The sequence below is a fragment of the Cucumis melo genome, chromosome 1, assembly GCF_025177605.1.
Source record: "Cucumis melo cultivar AY chromosome 1, USDA_Cmelo_AY_1.0, whole genome shotgun sequence".
In the NCBI taxonomy this organism is placed as follows: Eukaryota; Viridiplantae; Streptophyta; class Magnoliopsida; order Cucurbitales; family Cucurbitaceae; genus Cucumis; species Cucumis melo.
The window spans coordinates 22,666,363-22,687,700 of NC_066857.1; the positions used below are offsets into that span (position 1 = coordinate 22,666,363).

The 21,338-nt window shown below is 33.6% G+C and overlaps 3 protein-coding genes across 11 annotated transcripts; 1 reads left to right on the forward strand and 2 right to left on the reverse strand.

The window, feature by feature from the left end:
• Positions 1 to 459: 459 nt before the first annotated feature.
• On the forward strand, positions 460 to 5,062 carry LOC103489711 (ribonuclease 2-like). Its single transcript, XM_008448986.3, has 8 exons — positions 460 to 744; positions 1,668 to 1,696; positions 2,121 to 2,194; positions 2,519 to 2,620; positions 2,751 to 2,754; positions 3,372 to 3,463; positions 4,076 to 4,237; positions 4,716 to 5,062. The coding sequence occupies exons 1-8, from the start codon at positions 527 to 529 to the stop codon at positions 4,860 to 4,862; spliced, it is 828 nt and encodes a 275-aa protein (XP_008447208.1). The 5' UTR covers positions 460 to 526; the 3' UTR covers positions 4,863 to 5,062.
• Positions 5,063 to 5,614: 552 nt separating this feature from the next.
• LOC103489712 (uncharacterized) lies at positions 5,615 to 10,197 on the reverse strand. 8 transcript variants are annotated; one of them, XM_008448989.2, is made up of 5 exons: positions 9,955 to 10,187; positions 9,775 to 9,858; positions 8,962 to 9,011; positions 7,201 to 7,236; positions 5,615 to 5,877 (listed from the first exon to the last, which is right to left on the reverse strand). In XM_008448989.2, the coding sequence occupies exons 1-3, from the start codon at positions 10,066 to 10,068 to the stop codon at positions 8,970 to 8,972; spliced, it is 240 nt and encodes a 79-aa protein (XP_008447211.1). In that variant the 5' UTR covers positions 10,069 to 10,187; the 3' UTR covers positions 5,615 to 5,877; positions 7,201 to 7,236; positions 8,962 to 8,969. The 8 variants fall into 8 exon arrangements, with proteins under 8 accessions (XP_008447211.1, XP_008447209.1, XP_008447213.1 ...); XM_008448987.2 differs by having other exon boundaries at positions 5,615 to 5,882; XM_008448991.2 differs by having other exon boundaries at positions 7,201 to 7,239.
• Positions 10,198 to 12,092: 1,895 nt separating this feature from the next.
• Positions 12,093 to 16,667, reverse strand: LOC103489713 (acyl-coenzyme A thioesterase 2, chloroplastic). 2 transcript variants are annotated; one of them, XM_008448997.3, is made up of 6 exons: positions 16,084 to 16,664; positions 15,288 to 15,465; positions 13,856 to 14,325; positions 13,597 to 13,725; positions 12,889 to 13,061; positions 12,093 to 12,673 (listed from the first exon to the last, which is right to left on the reverse strand). In XM_008448997.3, the coding sequence occupies exons 1-5, from the start codon at positions 16,606 to 16,608 to the stop codon at positions 12,894 to 12,896; spliced, it is 1,470 nt and encodes a 489-aa protein (XP_008447219.1). In that variant the 5' UTR covers positions 16,609 to 16,664; the 3' UTR covers positions 12,093 to 12,673; positions 12,889 to 12,893. The 2 variants fall into 2 exon arrangements, with proteins under 2 accessions (XP_008447219.1, XP_008447218.1); XM_008448996.3 differs by lacking the exon at positions 12,093 to 12,673 and having other exon boundaries at positions 12,752 to 13,061; positions 16,084 to 16,667.
• Positions 16,668 to 21,338: the final 4,671 nt, after the last annotated feature.

Sequence of the window (21,338 nt, forward strand, 5' to 3'; positions counted from 1 at the left end):
GATCGTGTATACTTAAACTTTTTCGTTATCTTTTACTGTTTATTACCTTATCATTTATATATATGGTAATGTAAAGCATCGTGTATGATTATCGTTTATATTTTCAAACATTATCAAACGTAAATATGAGATAATCGTTAAAATTAATTTACACGATCATTTATATCTAAAATATTTTGTTATCATTTAACGTTTATTTTTTATCGTTTATATCTTTGGTAATTTACAAGATCGTGTATCAATTGTATATTATTTTACACGATGTCGTCTAATAATCGTTTATTAACATTAGTCGGGTGCACATAGGCGATTAATCGCGCGTTGCCGTTTTGTTATATTTTTGAAAAGATTCATAAATTAAAATAGTTTTGAACTTTAAAGTTAAAAAGAGTATTATACCCTCAAAAGTTCGAAACAAATATAGTGATTGTTGCTTTTGCTAGTTGTATTGTATAAATAAATTTAGCATTTTTGGTCTCCATAGAGTTGTCGTTGTGTTGGGGGGTGGAGCAATTTACGGATCACCATGCTCTCTCTCTCCGCCATTCCCATCATATTTCTTCTTCAATTCACCATATTTCTTGCATCAAATACCTTGAATCATGCTTCAGGTGCCGTAATTTTCCAGACCAAGGACGGTCGAGAGCAGAGAGAATTCGATTACTTCAAATTGGCGCTACAATGGCCTGGTACTATCTGCAAGAGCACTCGCCATTGTTGTTCCTCCAACGCATGTTGCAATCGGTGATTGCCTCTTCTATTTTTCCTACCATTTAGATATTAGATTTACCCCCTTTAGAATAATGCTTAATTCATCCTTCCCTTTTGTTTTAGGATTCTGTTTAGTTGTTATTTGCTGTAAAATTTGTTGCTTGATGTGAAAAAGAGGTAGAAATTACGTAGTTTGTGTATTATGCATCTTCGTAACTTCCGCCTTCTTTTCGCTCAGTTGTTGGATATGATTTTGGTGGGTGATAGGGAATCAAAGTGAAATGTCAAAAAGTACTGATATACCTGATTTTCATATCTTGGGAAAGTATGCGACACCCTTTAGATATCCTAGATTGGTCACCCACAATTTCCCTAGTTTATAGTGTACCTTTTGTGTCATCTATTAATTTTGGAAGACTTCTTCTATAGGAGAGATGCTGGACCTTCAACTTTTTGTACTAGAAAAGAAAATGATTAGTGCCTCATTTTTGAATTGATGGCTTTATGTATGAACAACAGGGTTTGCCTCTTTCAGTCTGTTAGGATATCCTTTTCACTCTATATTTAATTAGGCTTCTTCCAGGTTCCTCTTTATTGAATGTAATAAAACTCTCTCTAGTTGTTTATTGAATGTAAGGCTGTTAAATACATTTAAGTTATAGTAGCTGTCCAATAACCTTTCATGGATTTAAATTTGAGCATCTTTTTGCACCAACATCTACATTTCATGTTATTGCCATTAGGCAATTGGGCAGTTCAGCGTTGAAGGAATAACAGAGATGACAAAAAAAAGTAGCTGAGAAAAAGGTTGTTAGAGAACATTGATAGAATAAGAATTTAAAGTTTTTGTCTATCTGTTGTAACTTGTTTTCATATTTTCTTGAGCGTTCTAAATTCTATGGATGTTCTTTTTCATTGTTCATAAACTTACATTCGTTTTATCTCTTCTTTGGTAGATCTGGTGCTTTTGCTGACTTTACTATTCGTAAGTTGAAGATATGATTGCATTGCTTTCACAATTCCAGACTAAGCACAAACAACTTGATACGGAATGGAGATATATAGATACGACGACAATACATTTTAAGAATACACATGATTTTAATATCTTCATGCATCTCAATCATTCTCATTTTCAAAATATTTTTCAATTTATGATATATTACATTTGACAGAGAGTGAAACAAGCAGTAAACATGTGATTTTTGAAGAAGCTGAAGACATTTTTCTAGTGGTGCAATGCCCTACAACGAGATATTTGATAAGCTCTATAACCAAATTGACGTTTCTGTAAATGATTCAATATTTCATGAATAAAATAAAGTTGTGCATGCTCATGTACTGATATCAGTTAAAATAGTTTGATGTATATAGACCTCACAACTTATAGTCTCTTGCTTGTGTGATAGATGGGTTATGGCCTGATTACAATGATGGAACATGGCCTGCATGTTGCAATGGAAAAATTTTTGATGAGAAGGAGGTATGTTATTAAAATTAGGCTGTTGATATCCGAAGATATATTATCTGTACAAAAATTGGATCTGGGTAGCCCTATTTCTTCAAATGTTTAAATAGTTGCAACCATGCTAGGCTCATCCTCAAAAGCTTGAACCAAGAAACCCATGTATCTTATGGTAAAGCATTAGTGCAAGTTGAAGAGCTAAAACAAAAAAATTTCTGCCTGATTTTCATATGTTACTGTTAGTTTTATATTGATCATTGTGCTGTTTAATTTGTTCTTGTAATTGATACATTGTTTGTGATAAGTCATTTTTGTAACATCTTGCATCTTTTAATCTTGCAGATTCGTACTTTACTTGATCCCCTGAAGAAATATTGGCCATCTTTGAGTTGTAGTTCACCTTCGACTTGCCATGGTTCGAAGGGATCATTTTGGGCTCATGAGGTGACCATCACTTATACAAGACATATTTGGTGTAAATTTGCACTTATGATACCCATGTTTTAACTGATGGTTCTTTTTTCCCCCCGGTTCTTGTTCCTGTGGTGACTGAATTGGCTACTGCATTTGGTAGTGGGGTAATAATCCTTGGCTTCTCTCACTCGGAGACTATAATTTTTAATTCTATAATACATTGACGCTGAAACTTTACTTCTTTTATTGAATTTTTCTGATTGGCAAAGGGAAGCTCTCTAGATTTCACTTTTGCACTCTAAAATATTAATTTATCACAATAGTGGACGAGTATATTCATTTCTAAAGGTGTTCACTTCATAGCCATATATGTTCTATGCATAGCACGATGATATCTTCACTTCATGGCCATATATGTTCTATGCATAGCACAATGATATCCCATAAAAAAATATTTATTTCTAGAGGCTTTCATATCACGGCCATATGTGTTCTATGCATTGCACAATTTATATCCCATACAAAAATTTATTTTTCTATCATATACCTTATGGCCAATGCTTATCAACTTTGATGTTGGCTTTCATTATCTGCATAGAGTTTGTCCTTGATTGGATGTGAGTTTGTGACAATGTGTCTTTTTGGTAACTTACTACATTTTAAGACACAAGAAATAATTTGATATGCTCAGATTATTGTTTTGATGTCAATGTTAGAAGCAAAGCATATCTAATGTATTTCCCATGCTTGTCTTCTCATATCTTATTTCTATGACTTGCAGAGAAGCATGGAACCTGTTCATATCCAGTAGCTCGTGATGAATACAATTACTTTTTAACTACTCTCAACGTCTATTTCAAATATAATGTCACAGTAAGTTCTGGAATGATGTTACCCTTCTACATTGGCTCTAAAATCAATAGATCAGACTAGGCTGCTTGCTGTTTAGTTCCACTTTGGTTTGCTATTGTGGGTTTTATTTCTCTTATTTGATAAATGTTATATGTTACTGATTACTTCCCTTTGTATATCGGTTTTCAAATAAGTTTCATTTCAAATAAGTTTTCTAGATTGTTTAAGCTGTGGTATAGCTGCTATTTTTTGGTTAATGGCGTACTAGAGTGCAGAGAATAATTTAATGAATTGAGAACAATCAGATGAATATATGGGGTTTCTTAGGTTAATAGGACGCAAGAACATAAACTATGGGGTCATAGCCGCGTGAATTAGGAACCTCAGGCTCATACCATTCCAAAGGTCAATGCTCCATTATTGAACTCAGAGATTAAAATTTAATTATTCGACTTCTGAAATATATGATATATGGAAATTGAAATAATTAGGCCGTTTGATAACTTTCAAAAGCTTATAAACACTTCTACCCATTGTTTCCTTTTTTTATTTTGGTAGTGTTTTTAAAACTACTTTATTATATTTGTTTACCTTGGAATCGGTTTGGTTACTGATGAACATCTTATATCACAGAAAGTTCTGAATGATGCTGGATATGTACCTTCAAATACTGAGAAATATCCTCTTGGAGGAATCATTTCAGCAATTCAGAATGCTTTTCGTGCCACCCCTTCATTAGAATGTAGAAAGGGTGCAGTGAAGGAACTTCATTTATGTTTCTACAAGGACTTCAAGGTATGTTCTTTCATTTGCGAATTAGGTTCCAAATTTAATTCCTTAACTGAAAGAACTGCGTGAAAGCCTTAAAACTGAATTGGACAGGAATTTGAACATTTCCCTGTGTCGATGCTTAATGATTATTGTATTGGTATTAATCTTAAATTACAAGTTTAGCCTCTAAACTTTTAAAATGTGTCTATTTGGCTTTCAAAAGTGTTATTGTCTAATAAAGTCTTGAAGCATTAAACTTCCAATCTTTTATTCCATAACATTCTGAATATTCAATTCAAAATTTTCTTTAATAGTACCTTTTAAAATTCATCCAATCTTAAACGAAATAGAAAGTTTAAGGTTCCATGCAACAGAAGATTCCAATTTACATCTACTAATTGTAATTTACATCTTATATTAAGCTTCTTTCTTAACTAAGCGAGATCTCATTGATGTTTGTTGGATATATTTAGGGTTCCTCAAATGTTCTCTTTTATTGCAGCCTCGTGACTGTGCTGAGACTCACTCACAGAATGTGATTGTCTCTTCTAGATCTTCATGTCCCAAATATGTGAGCTTGCCAGCATATGAGCCTGAAGCCAGGATTTTCGACTTCGCTGATTCAAGCGGGCAATATCTAAGTGCTTAATTAAAGTCGAGAAAAAAAGTGCTTAATTAATCTCTCTTGAACATAACACATACTGTTAATGTTATTTCTCTGCTGGGATATGTATAAATCAGTAATGTGTTATATTTCTAATATTTTACCTTTTGGAAGGCGTACAAACCATGCGAAATTTACAGACTGAAATTTTTAATTTAATTCAATCGAACACGTATTGTTAGTAATGCATTTTGTACGATCAATTAGTGTCTTACAGTTTGTTTGTTGGGTTTAATTTGTTAAATTTCTCTAAGAGATGGAAGAAGATGATCACCAAAGTTCTTTGGTATCCGAGTATTTCTTTCTGAAAACATCTTGACTTCATCGTATTACACCCTTCATAACCAGTTTAGGTCTAACATTAAAAGGATTTCAATGTTTATTATGCTTTTAATAAAAAAATACACTACTTTATTTGACGTTTCTACTCGGCCATCGTCCACACCTACGCAATCAAAGTTTCAACCCTTGGTCTTTTTCGATTTGATCCCAACAGTCAACAAACTATGAAATCAAATTGAAAGTTCCAAGGGTAATTATCATTCCAACGATAAAAAAAACTACAATAAATCTGTTCTGGCATTTAGAACTGCAAAAAGTTTTTCTTTTTCATCTCTTTTACTATATGAGAGCGGTGACCAAATCTCAATGGCATGTGCTGCTTTGTATGTAATTTTTTTTTAAAAAAGGTGAAATATACATCCTCAATTTGAGAATTGATAATGACAAGAGTGATATTAAATTCAACTCAACAGTGAGAAACTTGCTAAGCCTCCCTTGTCTTACTGAGAAACAAAGGATTGTTTCAAAGGATTCAAATAGGATAATTGTGTTCAGTTCACTTTTTTTATACAAAATTCTCCATTTTTATTGAGGGAAGAAAAGAAAAGGGAAGAAAAGAAAAGAGTTACAACTTTTGCATGGGGTTTCATCCTGCATAAATATTGGTACAAAATCCCACCAACAATAACACCTCATGAGATTGCTTCCCCTCTGTGTGCTAAACTGAGGACATAGGTAAGAGAGAAGGAAAATACAAAATGTTAAGCAAAAACAGAACAAATGCTTGCCATCATGGGAATGGCCTGAAACCAAATTGCAAGGCATGTCGATGATAGATGAAACATGGATAAATCTGATAGAATTTCAACAAGAGCACTCAAGCATGTGTTTGACCACAATTGCTAAATTTATGAACTTAATGTTTCGCCATCAACTTAAAGTCCGTTTCAATTGAATTATGAAAAAAGTGTTCTTCAAAAAATTAATTTTCATTTAAACTCTTTTGACCAAAATTGCAATTTTAAATACGCTTTAAAAGGTATTTTAGGTGGTTGCAAAATACTTTGATTTTTTCTAAAATGACTTGTATTTCAAACACACCCTTAATTGTTGGGTTGGTTATTATCAACTCATTCTAACTCATTCCAACTCAACTCGGCACTACTAACACATACTTTCCAAACTAACTTGACTCCACTTTTCAACTCTACTCTACATTCCAAACACAGATGCTTTAACTCCATAAACAATTATTACCGACTCAATTTAACTACACTCAGTGCGTCAAACACCCCTTAAATTATAAAAATATATATTGTAACATCAATGAAGAAATTACAATAACATAGCCTTTTGAGAGGGCTATCCATCTCCCTAAATTCCCACCATGGAAATCTTACCAAAATGATCCACACCTTGCTCCCAACTCACTCCCTCTATTATAATTAAAAGCCGAAACAAACTTATAGCTAATTACTAAATATGCCCCTTCCAATAACTATACTAGTAATCCTATCATTCCCCAACTAGGAGTCATACAATCATGAACTCAGCAAAATTAGAAGGCTGGAATTGGGAAGTCAATGTTCTAATTAGTATTTCTTAAAATGTAAGGCAACTAACACACCGTAGCCCTTTCAGGAAAGACACGAGGCTAGAGGATATTTTTCTTAGGCACACACTAGAAAAGTGAAAGAAAGTTATGGGTAGGTTTTATGTGTGGGGTGTCCTTAATTTCATCAAACAAAATAAGGGAGACATGGAGGGGTTGAGGCACCCTTGATTTGATTTTTTTCACAAGTGAAACACTGGTTCTTATACTCCCCAGCACTGAGTAAATATCTTGATTTGATTGTGTTTCTTATTGATGTAATCAAAAGTTTATTAACGATTTACATGTAGAAACACTCGAGCTTCATTTATTAGTTGAAAAAAATTCAGGATGCATCACAATCTCATTACTGCTGTGCAATAAATCTTACTGTCAATCATAGTATGAAACAGTTTATGAATTTAAATTATAATTCAAGCCAACTCATACCTAAATAACGAGCTCCACCAACAATCAGTCATTGGCCTGCTATATGAAAAGAGAAAATGCCGTGAGAAAAAGACTACAGTCTGTCTCGGACTGACTTAGTGGAACAGAAACAAAAATGATCGCAAAAGAATTCAACCAAGACTAAAGATATTGCAAGACTAAAGACCTTGCAAAGAATGCAATAACCCGTTAACGGAACACAAGACTAAATTGTATAAAAGCAAGACTAAAGATATTGCAAAAAATGCATGTGAATGAAGAACAACAAAGGAGAATATATATGGGGAATGCTTTACAGAATATCAGTAACAAAAATTTTAGGATCTCATTCATAATAGAATTGAGTATTCAATGATCCAAAAGTAACAGACATTATCTTCAACTAGGAGATACACAAACCTTTTCGATCGAAAGTCAAAACTCTCCCCAGCAAATAAAAAAACTCCATATCCGTACGTCATCAAATTTTTCATGTAGATAGTCTTATGTCTAACTTGATTAGTAGGAATTTGAATTGAAAGCGGTCAGTTATCCTGCATTAAACCGCTACTTATCCTTTGTCATGTGAATTTCAACCACAAACTCCTTGTTAAGCCTTAGTATAGCTAATAGCAGTAGGGTATAGCCAACAAAAGATTTCTGTTTTCTAACTTCAAGCATATTTCCCTTTCTTCCATTGATTAGTTAGGACCTAGTAATATCATATACACGCTCAAAAGCTTGGCATACCCTCTTAGTCTTAATCCCAATAAAACACATGATTCCCACAAGGAAGCTACAAAGCTGGTACAAGCCAAGTAGTCATCGATTTGAGTTTAAAAGTACACCCTTGAATTCATCAAGAAAGAACCAAAAGGTGTAACTATCATATTTTCTCAATATCTCATAATTTACAGCCCCAACATGCGTGTGTATTCTTTTAATAACTTTACTTTAATAGCTCAATAAGCTCATAAAATTCAACATCGATTAACTTTCTTCTAGCCACATTATTTCAACACGTCGAGTGCTCATGCTATTAATTTAAAACAAGCATCATCTTAACCACCGGCAAAGAAAAAAGATCTCGACATTTCACTGCCAATGAATGAGTCTCTATCTTTGACAGTAGTTCAACATCAATTTTGGTTGTTTCCCCCTTAATTCCACAGAGACTCATTTTGTCCTCCTTTCTCCGTTATATTCTAGGAACCACTTTGAGCCAAATCTGACTTGATTCTTTAAAAGTTCACTAACATTCATGAAACTTTAATCAACAATAGCACGCCCTTCAGCAATTGAAAAGGTCTCAATAGCTTAAAGAGGATTAAATGGTGATATAGGAACATTGCCTCAATGATTTGGTGTTATGTTTTATCTCTACATTCATGCTTTATCAGTTATTCAAATTGTCTAAAAATCCTTCTGAAATTTTGAAATTACAGCTCCCCCCATGATAAACGTTAGCGAACTACCAAAGAGAGAGCTGATATATTATAATAAGAAGGCCGAGACAAATAGATATTACTGATCCTTATCTCTGCCCAATTTTGGAAGACATCAAATCATGTTTGCAAGCAATACAAGTTTATCCAGTTACCAAAAATATTTCCTATCTATCCCATTTATGTTCATGAAAGTAATTGGATTACTAAAATTGATTAACTATCACAGTATACTTAATAATCAAACCACCATGGATTCACCTAATAATGGGTGAGAGCTAATGCACATAGCAAGAGGGTTTCAAGGGAATAGGTTTAGACCATAGAGACTTCCTACCTATTTTCTCAATGAAACTGGTTGCTTTTATCCCCCCCAAATGGGATTTCCTACACAAAATTTAAAATCCGCAGAGTTGAGCATAACCAAATGTGGTAAAGTTCAGTTCGTGAAAATTGTTGAAGAATAATTGACCCACGTAAAAACAATTAGAACAAAGTGTTATGGTTGATTTTGAATCAAAGAGTACCATCGACATAAAACAAGAACATAACCAACGGAGCCAAGGACATTAACATGATTCTTATCAACGGTAGCACCCTATGACCATTGGCCCAAGGTGATGTGCTTGACCGAGCCTAACAAAATGCCTAACGAGGCATATGCAGGCATGAGCTGACCCAATGACATCGTGCTAGGACCAAAATAGGCCTTTAGGAAGGTGCTCGAACTTGGCCCTAGGAAAATGGCCGATACGTCCGCCGCGCCCCAACTCGAGAAGATAAAGAGTTATTTTAACGTAACTTCAGAACTCTATGGAGGATAAACTAAGTGATCTATTAATAACTAGATCATTATAGCTTCGAGTAAGGAATTCTCACTCTCAAATCCTAGAGCTTCTACCCTTTTCAGTCTTAACTTAAGCACTGGAGTGCGTGGCAAGAACTACACCAGTTTACAGATTTCCCTTTATTTTGCAAGTCACATTTCACCCTCTAAACAAAAAATAAAATAAATATACCATGGTTGAAAGTCAGACTCTTTTTTCCGTCTCAATTTTGCATCAACACAAGATATAAGCACATTGCACATAAAAACCAACAGCTCTGTATTTACGTTCAAGCTCCACGAGTAACACAATAAGAGAAATACCTCAGCAGATGAAATCGAATTCCGGTTTCGAACGGATTCGAGATTTGAGATTCTAGCTTCCAGGGCATCAAAATTCCGCTCCATCTGTATCAAGAGAGGGAAAAGAAAAATTAACGATCAGAAAAGCTTTATGGAAAAGGAAATAAGGCGAAAATTTGAAGGGTGAAAAAAAAAACTTGCATCAGATAAAAGAGCAGATCGATGAGCCAATAGGTCTCTCCAGACGAATTGCGAAATGGAAGCAGCTGTAGTCGCGAATCCAATACTGAACCAAAACAATCGAGTTCTCAACATTTTGGCCTCTCGCCGGTTTCTTCAAGAACGAACCACACAAGCTCCACAAGAGTTCCGACTCGTCGTTTAAAACAATGTATCTTTTTTTCTTTTCTTGTTTGAAAGAACTACATGCTTTGTGCTCGTTCAAATATATATATATATATATATATATATATATATATATATATATATAAATGTTGAGAAAATATTTACAAATATAAAAAAATAATATGACATAAAAGATAGACCATTATACATGTTTATAATGATAAATCATTATATATGGTCTAAAATGATATCCAAATATAATAGTTTATATTAATCTATTATCATTCATTTTAGATAAATCGTTGTATTTTATAAATATTTTAGTTTATTTTGTTGTATTGGAAGAAGTATATGTTTTTGATCAATTTAAAAAAAAAAAAAAAAATCTTTTTTTAGGGTTATTTTCAAATATATCAAAATGAGTTAAAATATTTATAAAATATTGTTGTTTATTTACGATGGACTACCATAAGCAACCATATGCGTTTATTTATATCATGATAAACACAAATAATAATATCGTGCTCTATAACATATATATTATAATATTTTATTATATTTTTAAATATTTTAAGAAGTTTTATTATTTAAAATAATGATTTTTATCTTGAACTCATTGAACTCACCTCAGAAATAAAATAAAATAAAAAATAAAATTTCCTAAAGTTAAATATAAAAAATCATTTTGTAAATCTTCTAAAACTTAGGCGCTTGAGTAAATTTAGAGTTTGTTATTATAATCATTAGTTATCGTAGTAAGTGGGTTATATGTCATAGTTATAATAGTTTGTATTTATGTATAAACTATTTAAGTCTAAATTATAAAAATGAGAGATGATGATAATAAAATAGTAAACATTATAGATAAATAGTGTTTTCAAATTGTGTTCAGATAGCTAATCGTAGATTATAAGAATTGAGAACTTCAACTATTATGATGAGAAACACAAACAATGAGTAAGTTATAATAACTCATTCCCCCCAAAACAAATTGTGGGTCAAGCGCCCTCTTCATTTCATCAATTTAAAACTCAAACTTGACATATTGTATCAATTTTAATCTTAATCCTTTAAATTTATCAATTTAAATCTCAAACTTGAATAATTTTGTCAATTTACACAATTGGTTAGAATTCGTTGGTGCCAAGTTTAGACAAGAGATAACAAGCTTAATCATAACATGACAATGATAACTTTATAATTTAGAGAGGAGGAGCTTGCAAAACAAAGAAAAATGGTTTTTCGATGCCAAAGTCTATGAGAACTTTATAATAAAGAAATCGAGAAGTATGCCTTTCATGAAACTAAAATGATATATTTAAAGAGGAGAATTGAGATAAGTTTATCTTCTCATTTTTTAAGCAAAGGATGAGATGAATATTTCCTTAGTCTATGTAAATTCGGCTTATATCTTCTCTTTTACCTAATCCTAAGAATTTAGTTAAGTCAAAATTCATCCATAACACTCAAAAGGCCTGAGTTAGGGTTTGTGGATTATCCTCCCCCTTCCATTGCCTTGCATCCCCTAGACTTATCTCAAATTTGGTAATTTGGTGGTGCTGAACCTAACCAAACCCCTTTCTAGGTTCAACCCATTTTCTAACACACTTTTTCATTTTGTGACGTATAACTACAAATTGAAACAAATTTCAAACATAACTCTAGTGAGTGACAAATTCAAACATCACCTATCATAATTTTGATATGTGTGTTAAATTTGTAGTGAAACATTATCCATTTTAATGTCTCAATCCAATTTAAATGTTTTGACATTAGACAACAAATTGGATCAAGTAACAATCAATTAAATTCACATATATTGAATTAATCTACTTTTTTCACTCTTTCACAAAATTGGAACAATATCCAACACTTCAATCCCTACCGAATTCATTAATCGAGGCATTTGAAGATGTTTAAGGATAAGTTCTTACCTAGTTACACCTTATAGAAGTTGTTTATCCAGGTAACCATTATAAAAATATGGGGCGAAGTAACTTATGTATTCAACGATAATGGTGAAAATCTATCCAATTTTTCAACGTAGGATCCTTGACATGCTATTTAAAGATAGTACCTCTTTGAGTCTCATCCTTCGTGAATTGAAATCTACGAACTTATACTAGATGAGTAATTTACTAATGCATTAATTCTCAAATATATGTAGACTAATTTAAATATCAGTATTATAGAATAGATAACCAAGGTAAATACATTGTTGATTCTAAAAGACAAATTTTACTACAAGTCTAAATTGATTTATTTATAAAAATTTAAGAGCTTAATTGATATAATTATAAGTTTTAGTGGTTGTTCTGTTTTACCGAAGTTAAAGATCTAAATTAATTTAACCTTAGAGTACAAATTGATATTTATTTTTCTTTTTCTTCTTCTTATTATTTTAGTTCAACCTTATTCAGAGTGAAATATATTTTGAGCGAAAGATGTTTATTTAACCCGAATATTATAAATGGAGTGGAACATACCTCGGCGGCTCAGTTGAGCCTCAACAAATTGTTAGTGTGTTTGGTCAAAGGGGTTGTGAATTAGAGTTGCCGTCTTGGTTGGTTTATTCCTAAAAATTAAATAATCAAATATTGATTGCTCTTCTCCCTCCAAAAGTAAACGTGATCACAAGCAATACTCACACTCATACTAATTGAATGGGATTAATTTCTTTCACAAATATTCTACAATGTTAGTTTTCTACAACTTAACCGATTTTCAACATAAGGATGCAACAAGATTTTCTTAAACGAAGACAAACTGTGTTGGCTGCCTAAGCCTGACCTGATTCAGATTGCTTGCTCAAGTCCCTTGGCATCTCTTTCGGCATCCATGCGTTCAATGATACGACGAGCTTCTTCTTCCGTTGCGGGAACAACATTACGAAGTCTGAATCCTTTCCCATTAGCTTTTGCCTCTGGACGCACAGTGAAAGTGAAATAGAATGTGTTCGAGACCTGCATCAGCAATCAATTAGTAAGCTTACAAGTTTCTAGAGATTGCCAATGAGTAACAAAACTAACGCTAGAAACTCTCATTTGACTTCATTTTCACGTATATTTACTCTTACAGTTATTATCAAAATCAATTTTGCCGTCTGGGACATTTCTACGGGACAAATGTTTTTTATGAGTCTATGTGACAGATGTAGAGAGAGGTTTAAATCCTATTTTAAAACTTCTAAGCTATGTTCAAATTTTACGCTTATATAATACCTCATTTTCAGAACAATCTATTGAGGCACCACATGTCTTAGTGTTTTGAGCTATATGTTATCGGTTTGCTATTGTGTTGGGATATACATATTATTAATTAGTATTGGATGCTATGTAAAATGTAACGACGAGAACCAAAACAGATTTCCCCACATGTTTAGAGACCAAGACGAAACATTAGAACTGTTAAATTAACATAACATGAATGCAAAGACAAATTGCAATTGAACCATAGATATTTTGTATAATTTTAGAATATACAGTACAGGGTCTTTACCTCGCTAGACCTGATCTCGGGCCTAGTGACATGGGCAACAACTTCAATGTTGATTAATGGATGATCTGGATTGTCAACTTCTGTGTAAAGAACACATGATGTGAAACGTAGAAAGTCACCGACATCCACCTGCACATCAAAACAACCAACATGTTTACTATTGAAATATTTGTTTCCTTTCTACTGAAGAGAAAAGAAGTGGCTACTAATACCAAGAAACCTTATTCCTATGCAAGAGTTAACAGAGATGCGCACTCACAGGTTTTAAGAAATCAACGTGATCAACTTCAAAAAAGTAAGGCACCATTCCGGCAAATACATATGCTGTTGAGAAAGCCAACTCAAATGCTCGTTGCATAAGAAACCCTCCAAAGATCCTACCATGTATGTTTCTTTGTTGTGGTTGACAAATCAAAGAGTTTTCAAGGCGAGTATCCCTGAGAAGAATGCTGTCTCTGTCTGCCAGGGCTGGCATGTCACAGAAGATTCTTCCCTCTGCTAGTAAAGCATCAATTCTTTTTAAGTACCCATTTTCCAACCCCCACATATCACCTCTATTCTTCCTTTTCCTCAAGTTACTCCTGGCTTCTGCTCCCTCAAAAAGTAATTTTTCTTCCTCAGTCTCAGGCAAAAGTCTGTTAACCAAAGCAGCTTTCCCAGTCTGAGAGTCGCGTGCCACAAAGATGAAGTTTGCTGTCAGAGCAACTGAGTCTGACTTGTTTGAGCAATCTGCAGAAGCACTAAAAAGGTAAGATTAATGATGAAAATACGTCATTTCCCATCAATTTAGTAGCTAATAGGTAGTTGGCATTGCCACCAGAAACAAAGCAAGAAGATGTCCCACGAAACATCTCTCTAAACTGGATTCCAAAAAATAAAATCATGTCCTTATTATTACTAAAATTTTATTTCGGAAGCAAGAGGAGATTCTTGAAAACTAACAATGTGATATAGGATTCTATTATTGCTTCTTGGAGGACAGTAAAGAGCCTCATTTTTGAAAGTAGATGGTAACATCATCTCTTGTTCTTTGAGTTTCACTTAGAAGTGGATATTCAGAACTGTTTGTGGATGGTAAACAGACCTTAATAGATGATAATGAGTTAAGCAACTATGATAGTCAGTAGTGTCGACACCTTTCAGAAAAATCAATCATTGAGGTAGAAAATGAAGTTATAACTAATGAAAAGTTTTGTTTATCATATACACTAGCCCAAGATTCATGCTTCAAAGTTTGCGTCAAAATCCAATTCCTAATGACTGGAAGATGAAGTCGAAAAGACTTTTTGAAGAGTGTGGACACAATGATTGTGAACTACACATTACCATGAAGCAAAAAGACTTCATTTTTAATCAAAATTCTAACTTTCTGGAGTTCTCTCTCTCTCTCTTATATATCAGTAGCACTCCAACTAATTATTACAGTTAGCAAGCTGGAAAGACAACTAAGTTACCTTACTGCAATGCCGATATCACATAACTAAAGATTGCCCACTTTTCTTTTGTTTGACTGTTTATCATACTCTCAAAGTTCACAGTAAGTTATTCTTAGAGAGAACACATTAAAGCAGAGTCGCCCCAATGAACCAGGTGGAAATTTGAATATCATTTCTTAAATGAGAGAGGTTTTAAGACGATAATTTTTAAACAGAAAGAATTGTCATTGGTTCACCATGTTTCATAATCCATACCTTCTGTGCCTTGGATCATGTCTAACTGAACCTCAATTGAGGATCGCCCAACCCATATGACTGAACCAACTATTTTCAAATCAGCAACAACACTAATTGGCTTCTTCAGAACAATCCTGTCAACAGAAGCAGTCACTAGCAAAAGTGGTCTTGTTGTGCTATCATCATCAGAACAGTGCTGTCAAAGAGGAAACCAGGACAAACAAATTCTTAAAAGGGAAAGTAATTTGATAGATTCATAGTGCAGAAACCCTTTACCAAATACCAAAGGCCAATTCATTTTCTTGCTCACCTAACTTCAATTTAAAGCTCTTATTCATATATACATAAAATTTAAACCATTAAGTTGCTGAATGATTGTCACATATGATTAGCATCAAAAGTATCTCTAACTTTTTCTAATTTAATGATTGAGATATCCCTACCTCATCATGAATCAAACATCACCGCCCCATCTAAACAGTAATGAATTTGAATTCCTTCTTAATTCTATGAAATGCGAAAATCATAACAGATGAAACCATTTCACAGAGTCGAAAAACTTCATTCAAGCCAAAAGACTCAAATTCTTTACAAAAAGGATCCTGGAAATGAAGATTACAAAAGGGGGGAAACAACAGAATTAGGGCGAACAATTAAAAGAGGAACTAGGCTTAAGTAATTGCATGCAATGAGCCATTAAGTTCAAAGAATCATCACATATCCATTATCAATTTCAGCACGGAAAAAAAAAAGAAAAAAAAAAAAAGAAAAGAAGAGAACAAAAAAAGAAAGAAGAAAGAAGAAAGCGCCATACTCTAACGGAGATGGTACCAGCCAAGGCATCAAGATCTTCAAGCAACTTTCCGATTCTGACCTCATTCCACGGATCACGATACTGCTCTCTCAGAATAAAATCAGAAGAGAAATTATAAATCACAATAATCCGACTCTGAGAAGGAGTTTTGGTAAGCAATTCGCTCTGCGGTGGCGCATCTTTAGGAGGATCAAGCAACCTCTCAAAGATACTCGACCTAGCATCCCAAAGAGCAGCAGTGACCGGTGAATGGTGCATCCCCGGCCAGAGATTGATGGGTTTCCGAGACGAAGTGGAACTGCCGGAGCCATTGACGGCGTCGGAACTCGGAGGCAGAGGAATGGTGGAGAAAACTGAAATAGTCCTCGAAGGAGAAGAATTGAAATTGGAATTGGAATTGGAATTGGCATCCATGTAAAATAATCTTTGAAACTTGAAATTGAAACTGGGTTTTGGGATTGAAGTCCAAGATTTGAGGGTGAAAACAGAGCTCAAAGCTTGAACTTTGCATTTGATCTTCAACATTGCATTACCTCTTTATAAACAAATATTCAACTGTTTCTATCACCACATTTACATGAACATTCATAAATTCTTTCTATTCTCTTTATATTCTTTATTTAACTATTAAATAGTTTTCTTTATTTCTCTTTTAATGCATATTTGTTCTTCATGCATTCGTGGTGGTAAAAATGGTAGCTTTGAATCATTCTCACTTATTAATCTCCACTTAGTCTAATGAATCCATATTAATTGCTTTTCTTATGATTATGCTACTAAGTTACCTTGTTTGCTCTCAAATTTCAATAACTTTTTACTTTCTGCCTCCATAATTTGATAACTTAACTCGTAAAATTAAAAAGAATATTAGAAATATTGTTGTGTATTTGTTATATCCTTGTATAAAAAGACATATAATGGTATTTTTAATTTTAAAAAGGATTAATGGTTTTTGTTATTTTTCAATTTAGAATTTTTTTTAATCGAATAGTGTCTAGCTCATTTTTTTTTTTAAATATTTGGTATGACCAATGCATTAGAATGGCTAAGGGAGGTATAATCTAACTTTGTTATCTTTTTAAACTTGTTGAGGTTGAGTCAGTAGATTCTTCATCTCATTTGAAGTTTACACACCCTTAATTACACTTGATGAGCTTACAATGTCTCTTGGGATTCACTTAGATTTGTCCGTAAGAGAATTGAGTGGTAGTTCACTAATTAATTAATTTTTTTTTCTATATATGTATATTAGTTTTTGGGTGAGCAAAGATCATTATGTTATAATGAAATAAAAAAAAAGAAGGGGAGCATTGAAATGATATAAAATGAATTGAAGCAGCTGAATAATTTAAATAGCTTTAAATAATTGAATTTTGTGTATTAAATTTTGCATCTGATTGTTAACCGAATTTGACCACTTCAAGTTTAAATTGACGATTTTGCCCTCCATGCATTTAGTTAATGACGTCATTTTTGGATTTTTCCAATTTAATGGGCGGTTTTGAACGGACCACGTTCATTTTATGTTAATTTATAAATATATAACAAAATATTAAATTATTTACCTTCCATAACAAAGAAAAAAAGAAAAAAAAAAAAAACTCATTCAAGCCTACGTTGTACTTTTACAAATTGCAAAGTTACCCTTCTTCTTCACTTTCTTCATTGAAGCCAAACTTGCTCCGAATCCAAAACACCTACGCTGTCCACGACCTAAAACAAACCAGTCGGAGTCTATGCACGTCAATTACACTCAATGGATGAAAAACCCAACGTTTCTTTCACTAGATTTGCATAAAATCTCACTTTCTCTTTGTGAGGCCTTGATTCAAAAAAAAAAAAAAAAAGGAATCTTGTTGAAAGAAAGCCTTGCTGGAAAGTTATTTAAGATAAGTATAAGCATGGGACATCCTGGGAGAAAGGATGCGAGAAGAGAAAAGGTGAAATGAAGAGAAATGTTGGGTATACGTTCTATCGCATAAGGTAAGCAACGAGATAAGAAGAACTGATGAGGAAGAAACATGCGTTGGATGCTAAGAGCTAGGCGTTTAGCGTAGTAATGTGGGAAGAGGTACCTACACTTAAAAGAGTGTGGCGAAGACATAGATGTCCTGTTGAAATGACTAGACAACTTGCTATGGAAAGTAAATGTTTGTTGCTTCCCGAGGTGATAGAGAGAGTTAAACGATTAAAGAATTTGACTTTCCAAGGAGATAAGGTTGGCGTCTCAAGAGAATGTCTAATTGTCGCTGATATTTGGCCTACGTGTCGAGTTTGGAGTGTCTACATGGCGCTGTGAATTGATAAAGTGACACGTGTAAAGCGTGGGAGTGACCTTTAGATGTGAAAGGACACTATAAATAGGGCCCAAGACCGAAGGAAAAAGGAGTTTTCGAAAATGTTAATAACTCTGATAGATTACAAGAGAAAGAGTGTTGAACGGTTGGTCGAGGGAACTAGTAGGCGAGAGGAGAAAGTCGAAAGCAGAGAAGGAAGGATTTGAGGCTAAGTATTTTTGTGAGTGATTCTTCTTAAATAAATCCAGTATCTTTTGGAAAGATCTTTGCAACAAATGTTTGTTTTGAGTAACTTTCATGAGCAAAATATTTGTGAATCTCTCATCAATGGAAGAAATGTTTTATGAATGGTTTCCATAAATAGTTAATGTTGTGTTTGTGATCTTGATAAGTGAAAGATGTATTCTATTGATGATCGTTGGAAGTATTTTTTTCGTGGATGTTTCTTATATGATATTGTTACTACTGTGATTTTATGAAAGAAAAGGAAGCTGGGAAAGCTAACCTTTCTGTCTGCTGATTGTAATGTTTGTATGATGTGAGAAAGATAAGACCTATTGCAAGACGCGGATGGAAAGCTCAGGTAAGTCGCGTGAGGCCGATTGAATGTAAATCCCAGATCCAGGCGAGAGGAGAATTCCAGGTCCCGGTGATAAGTTTGGATTGCATGATGACTTAAGTGCGTGGAACTTATCGTGCTTGTTGCGATTGTGGTTTGATTGATTGTAGTTCATTGCGATGAGAACCTTATGTTTTGTGAAATGACCTTGTTGCTATTATATTTGAAGTTGTATATTCCCCAAAAGGTATTTTGCAAACCTATAACTCACTAAGTCCGTTTGACTTATGTTTAAAATTTTTCCTCCCCAGGTTGTCAAGCGTTGAAGCTAAGTAAAAGATCGATCTCAGGCGTAAAAGCCAAGTAAATGAAGAAAGGTAAGGCAAGGTTGTTATGTAAACTCGTGCTGACCTCCTACCTCGCGTTTAAAGAGACGGTTGGTAAGCACATCACTCCTTAACGCCTAAGACTTAGTTCAGCGAGAAGGCGAGTGTACACCTAGGTTGGTGAGGCCAAGCCGTGAGAGTAAAAGAGTCGAAGAACTGAGATAGGGAAAGGAAGCTCTGAAGCTTGTCTTCTAAGTTGGGGTTGCTAGGCGACCGAGGTGAAGAAAGGAAGGAGGAATTTACACCTCTAGGTACCCCGCCTCAAAGAAGCAACTGAAGGGACGAAGAAAGAAAAGGAGTCTTATACTCCTGAACATCTTAGCACAAAGAGAAGCACCTGGTGGATGAAGAAAGGCGTGTACAACTTGGTTTTATTTTCATACTTGAAAGAAAAAGAAATATACTTGTAATTTATGAACTTTGTGTAAAGTTAATAAAGAGAAGAAGTTTAATTATTCTCCAAGGTTCAAGTAAAGAACTTTGCGAAGCGACAAGAAAAAGAAGTTTTTCCATTCACTAGGCGTTCGACGTGTCATCTCGCGGAGAGGTACGCGAAGGATGTCTAGACGACACGTCCCCATCTGGTCGCACGGAGTGACAGTTAGGACAGGGTGTGATACTCTCTCTAAATGTGTTATACACCTGCCTATCTCTTTTCCCACCCTCTTTCTTTTATGATTTTGAGACCTAAAAGAAGAAGGTGGAGATAATTGCAAAAATGACATTGAGGAAAAAATTACAACTTTGCCCTCAACTACAGTGGACTCTGATTGTGCTTGAGGAGCACTAATTGTGTATCTCGAATAGACACAGATAGACATAGATAAATAGATAGATAGATAGATAGATAGATAAAATTCTATCTATATCTTTCTATCTATGTCTATCTCGAATATACACAGATAGAAGATAGACAGAATTATAACTCTACCTATGTCTATCTTGGATAGACATAGAAAACAGTCTATCTAAAATATATTTATTTATACATATTGCTTTTCTCTTACTTATCTTATTTATTAGGTTAATCCCATTAGCAACACTGAATACAAGGTAATGGATGGAAATAAACAGTTCATAGTGAAGCTAGACTTGGGATCATGTACTTGTCAAGTATGAGTTTTTTTTTAGGAAAATTCATGTGCATGTGCTCTTGTTGTTTTATAATGCTTAATTTATATACATATTTTTGTGTCGCTGAGTTTTATTACAAAGAAACATTGTTAGCAACATATAATGGTTGTATTTGACCTGTTGGAGTTTATTTGGATTGTAGTGTTGAAGATGCATGGTGTCTTGAAAACATTACCTCTTATTGTCAAACGTCAAGCTGAAAAACCTAGAAAGCAAAGAATTACATCTATAGGTGAATTTAAAATTTCATCAAGATGTTCTAATTGTAATTGTAAAGGTCATAATAGTAATTGAATTTAAAAGTTCATTAAGATTTTTTAATTGTAATTGAATTTTATCACTATCTACTTTGTCTATCTTGGATAGACAATGATAGAGTTCCTTCGTTTTTTTTATCTCAAATAGACAATGTAATGTTCTATCTATGTTCCTCTCCTTTTCTTTTTCTTCTTCTATTTCAGCATTTTCATCTTCTTGAACTTCAATTTCTTCTGCTTGCAAGTATATAAAGGAAAGTAAGAATTTTAAAAAACTTATATTCAAGTGTGGGATAAGAAAGTGATAAAGGACTATCATTTTTTATCTCAAGTAGATAGTTACAGACCATTATCTCTATCTATCTCTCTATATGTCTTAGATAAAAATAGAGGACTATCATCGTCTATCCTAGACAGAGCTAGACCACTATCTATCCCAAATAGATAGTGATAGATACATAGTTTGAAAAAGATTCAAACCTCAACCAACAATTGTGATTTAGGTGTTTCTAAATTTGTGGTTCCAATGTTATCTTCATCTTCACCATCTTCAACTTCATCTATCTACAAGCATATAATGGAAAGTAAGAACTTTAAAAAACTTGATATACAAATGTGATAG

Coding starts and splice junctions, on each gene's coding strand:
- LOC103489712 (XM_008448989.2), bottom strand. CDS start 10,068: ATGTTGAGAACTCGATTGTTTTGGTTCAGTATTGGATTCGCGACTACA. Junction 9,859..9,954: donor GATCTGCTCTTTTATCTGAT/GCAAGTTTTTTT, acceptor CTCTTGATACAG/ATGGAGCGGAATTTTGATGC. Junction 9,012..9,774: donor ATTCGATTTCATCTGCTGAG/GTATTTCTCTTA, acceptor AATTTTGTGTAG/GAAATCCCATTTGGGGGGGA.
- LOC103489711 (XM_008448986.3), top strand. CDS start 527: ATGCTCTCTCTCTCCGCCATTCCCATCATATTTCTTCTTCAATTCACC. Junction 2,195..2,518: donor AAATTTTTGATGAGAAGGAG/GTATGTTATTAA, acceptor TTAATCTTGCAG/ATTCGTACTTTACTTGATCC. Junction 4,238..4,715: donor GTTTCTACAAGGACTTCAAG/GTATGTTCTTTC, acceptor CTTTTATTGCAG/CCTCGTGACTGTGCTGAGAC.
- LOC103489713 (XM_008448997.3), bottom strand. CDS start 16,608: ATGTTGAAGATCAAATGCAAAGTTCAAGCTTTGAGCTCTGTTTTCACC. Junction 14,326..15,287: donor CATGATCCAAGGCACAGAAG/GTATGGATTATG, acceptor GTGCTTCTGCAG/ATTGCTCAAACAAGTCAGAC. Junction 13,726..13,855: donor ACGTTGATTTCTTAAAACCT/GTGAGTGCGCAT, acceptor TTTGATGTGCAG/GTGGATGTCGGTGACTTTCT.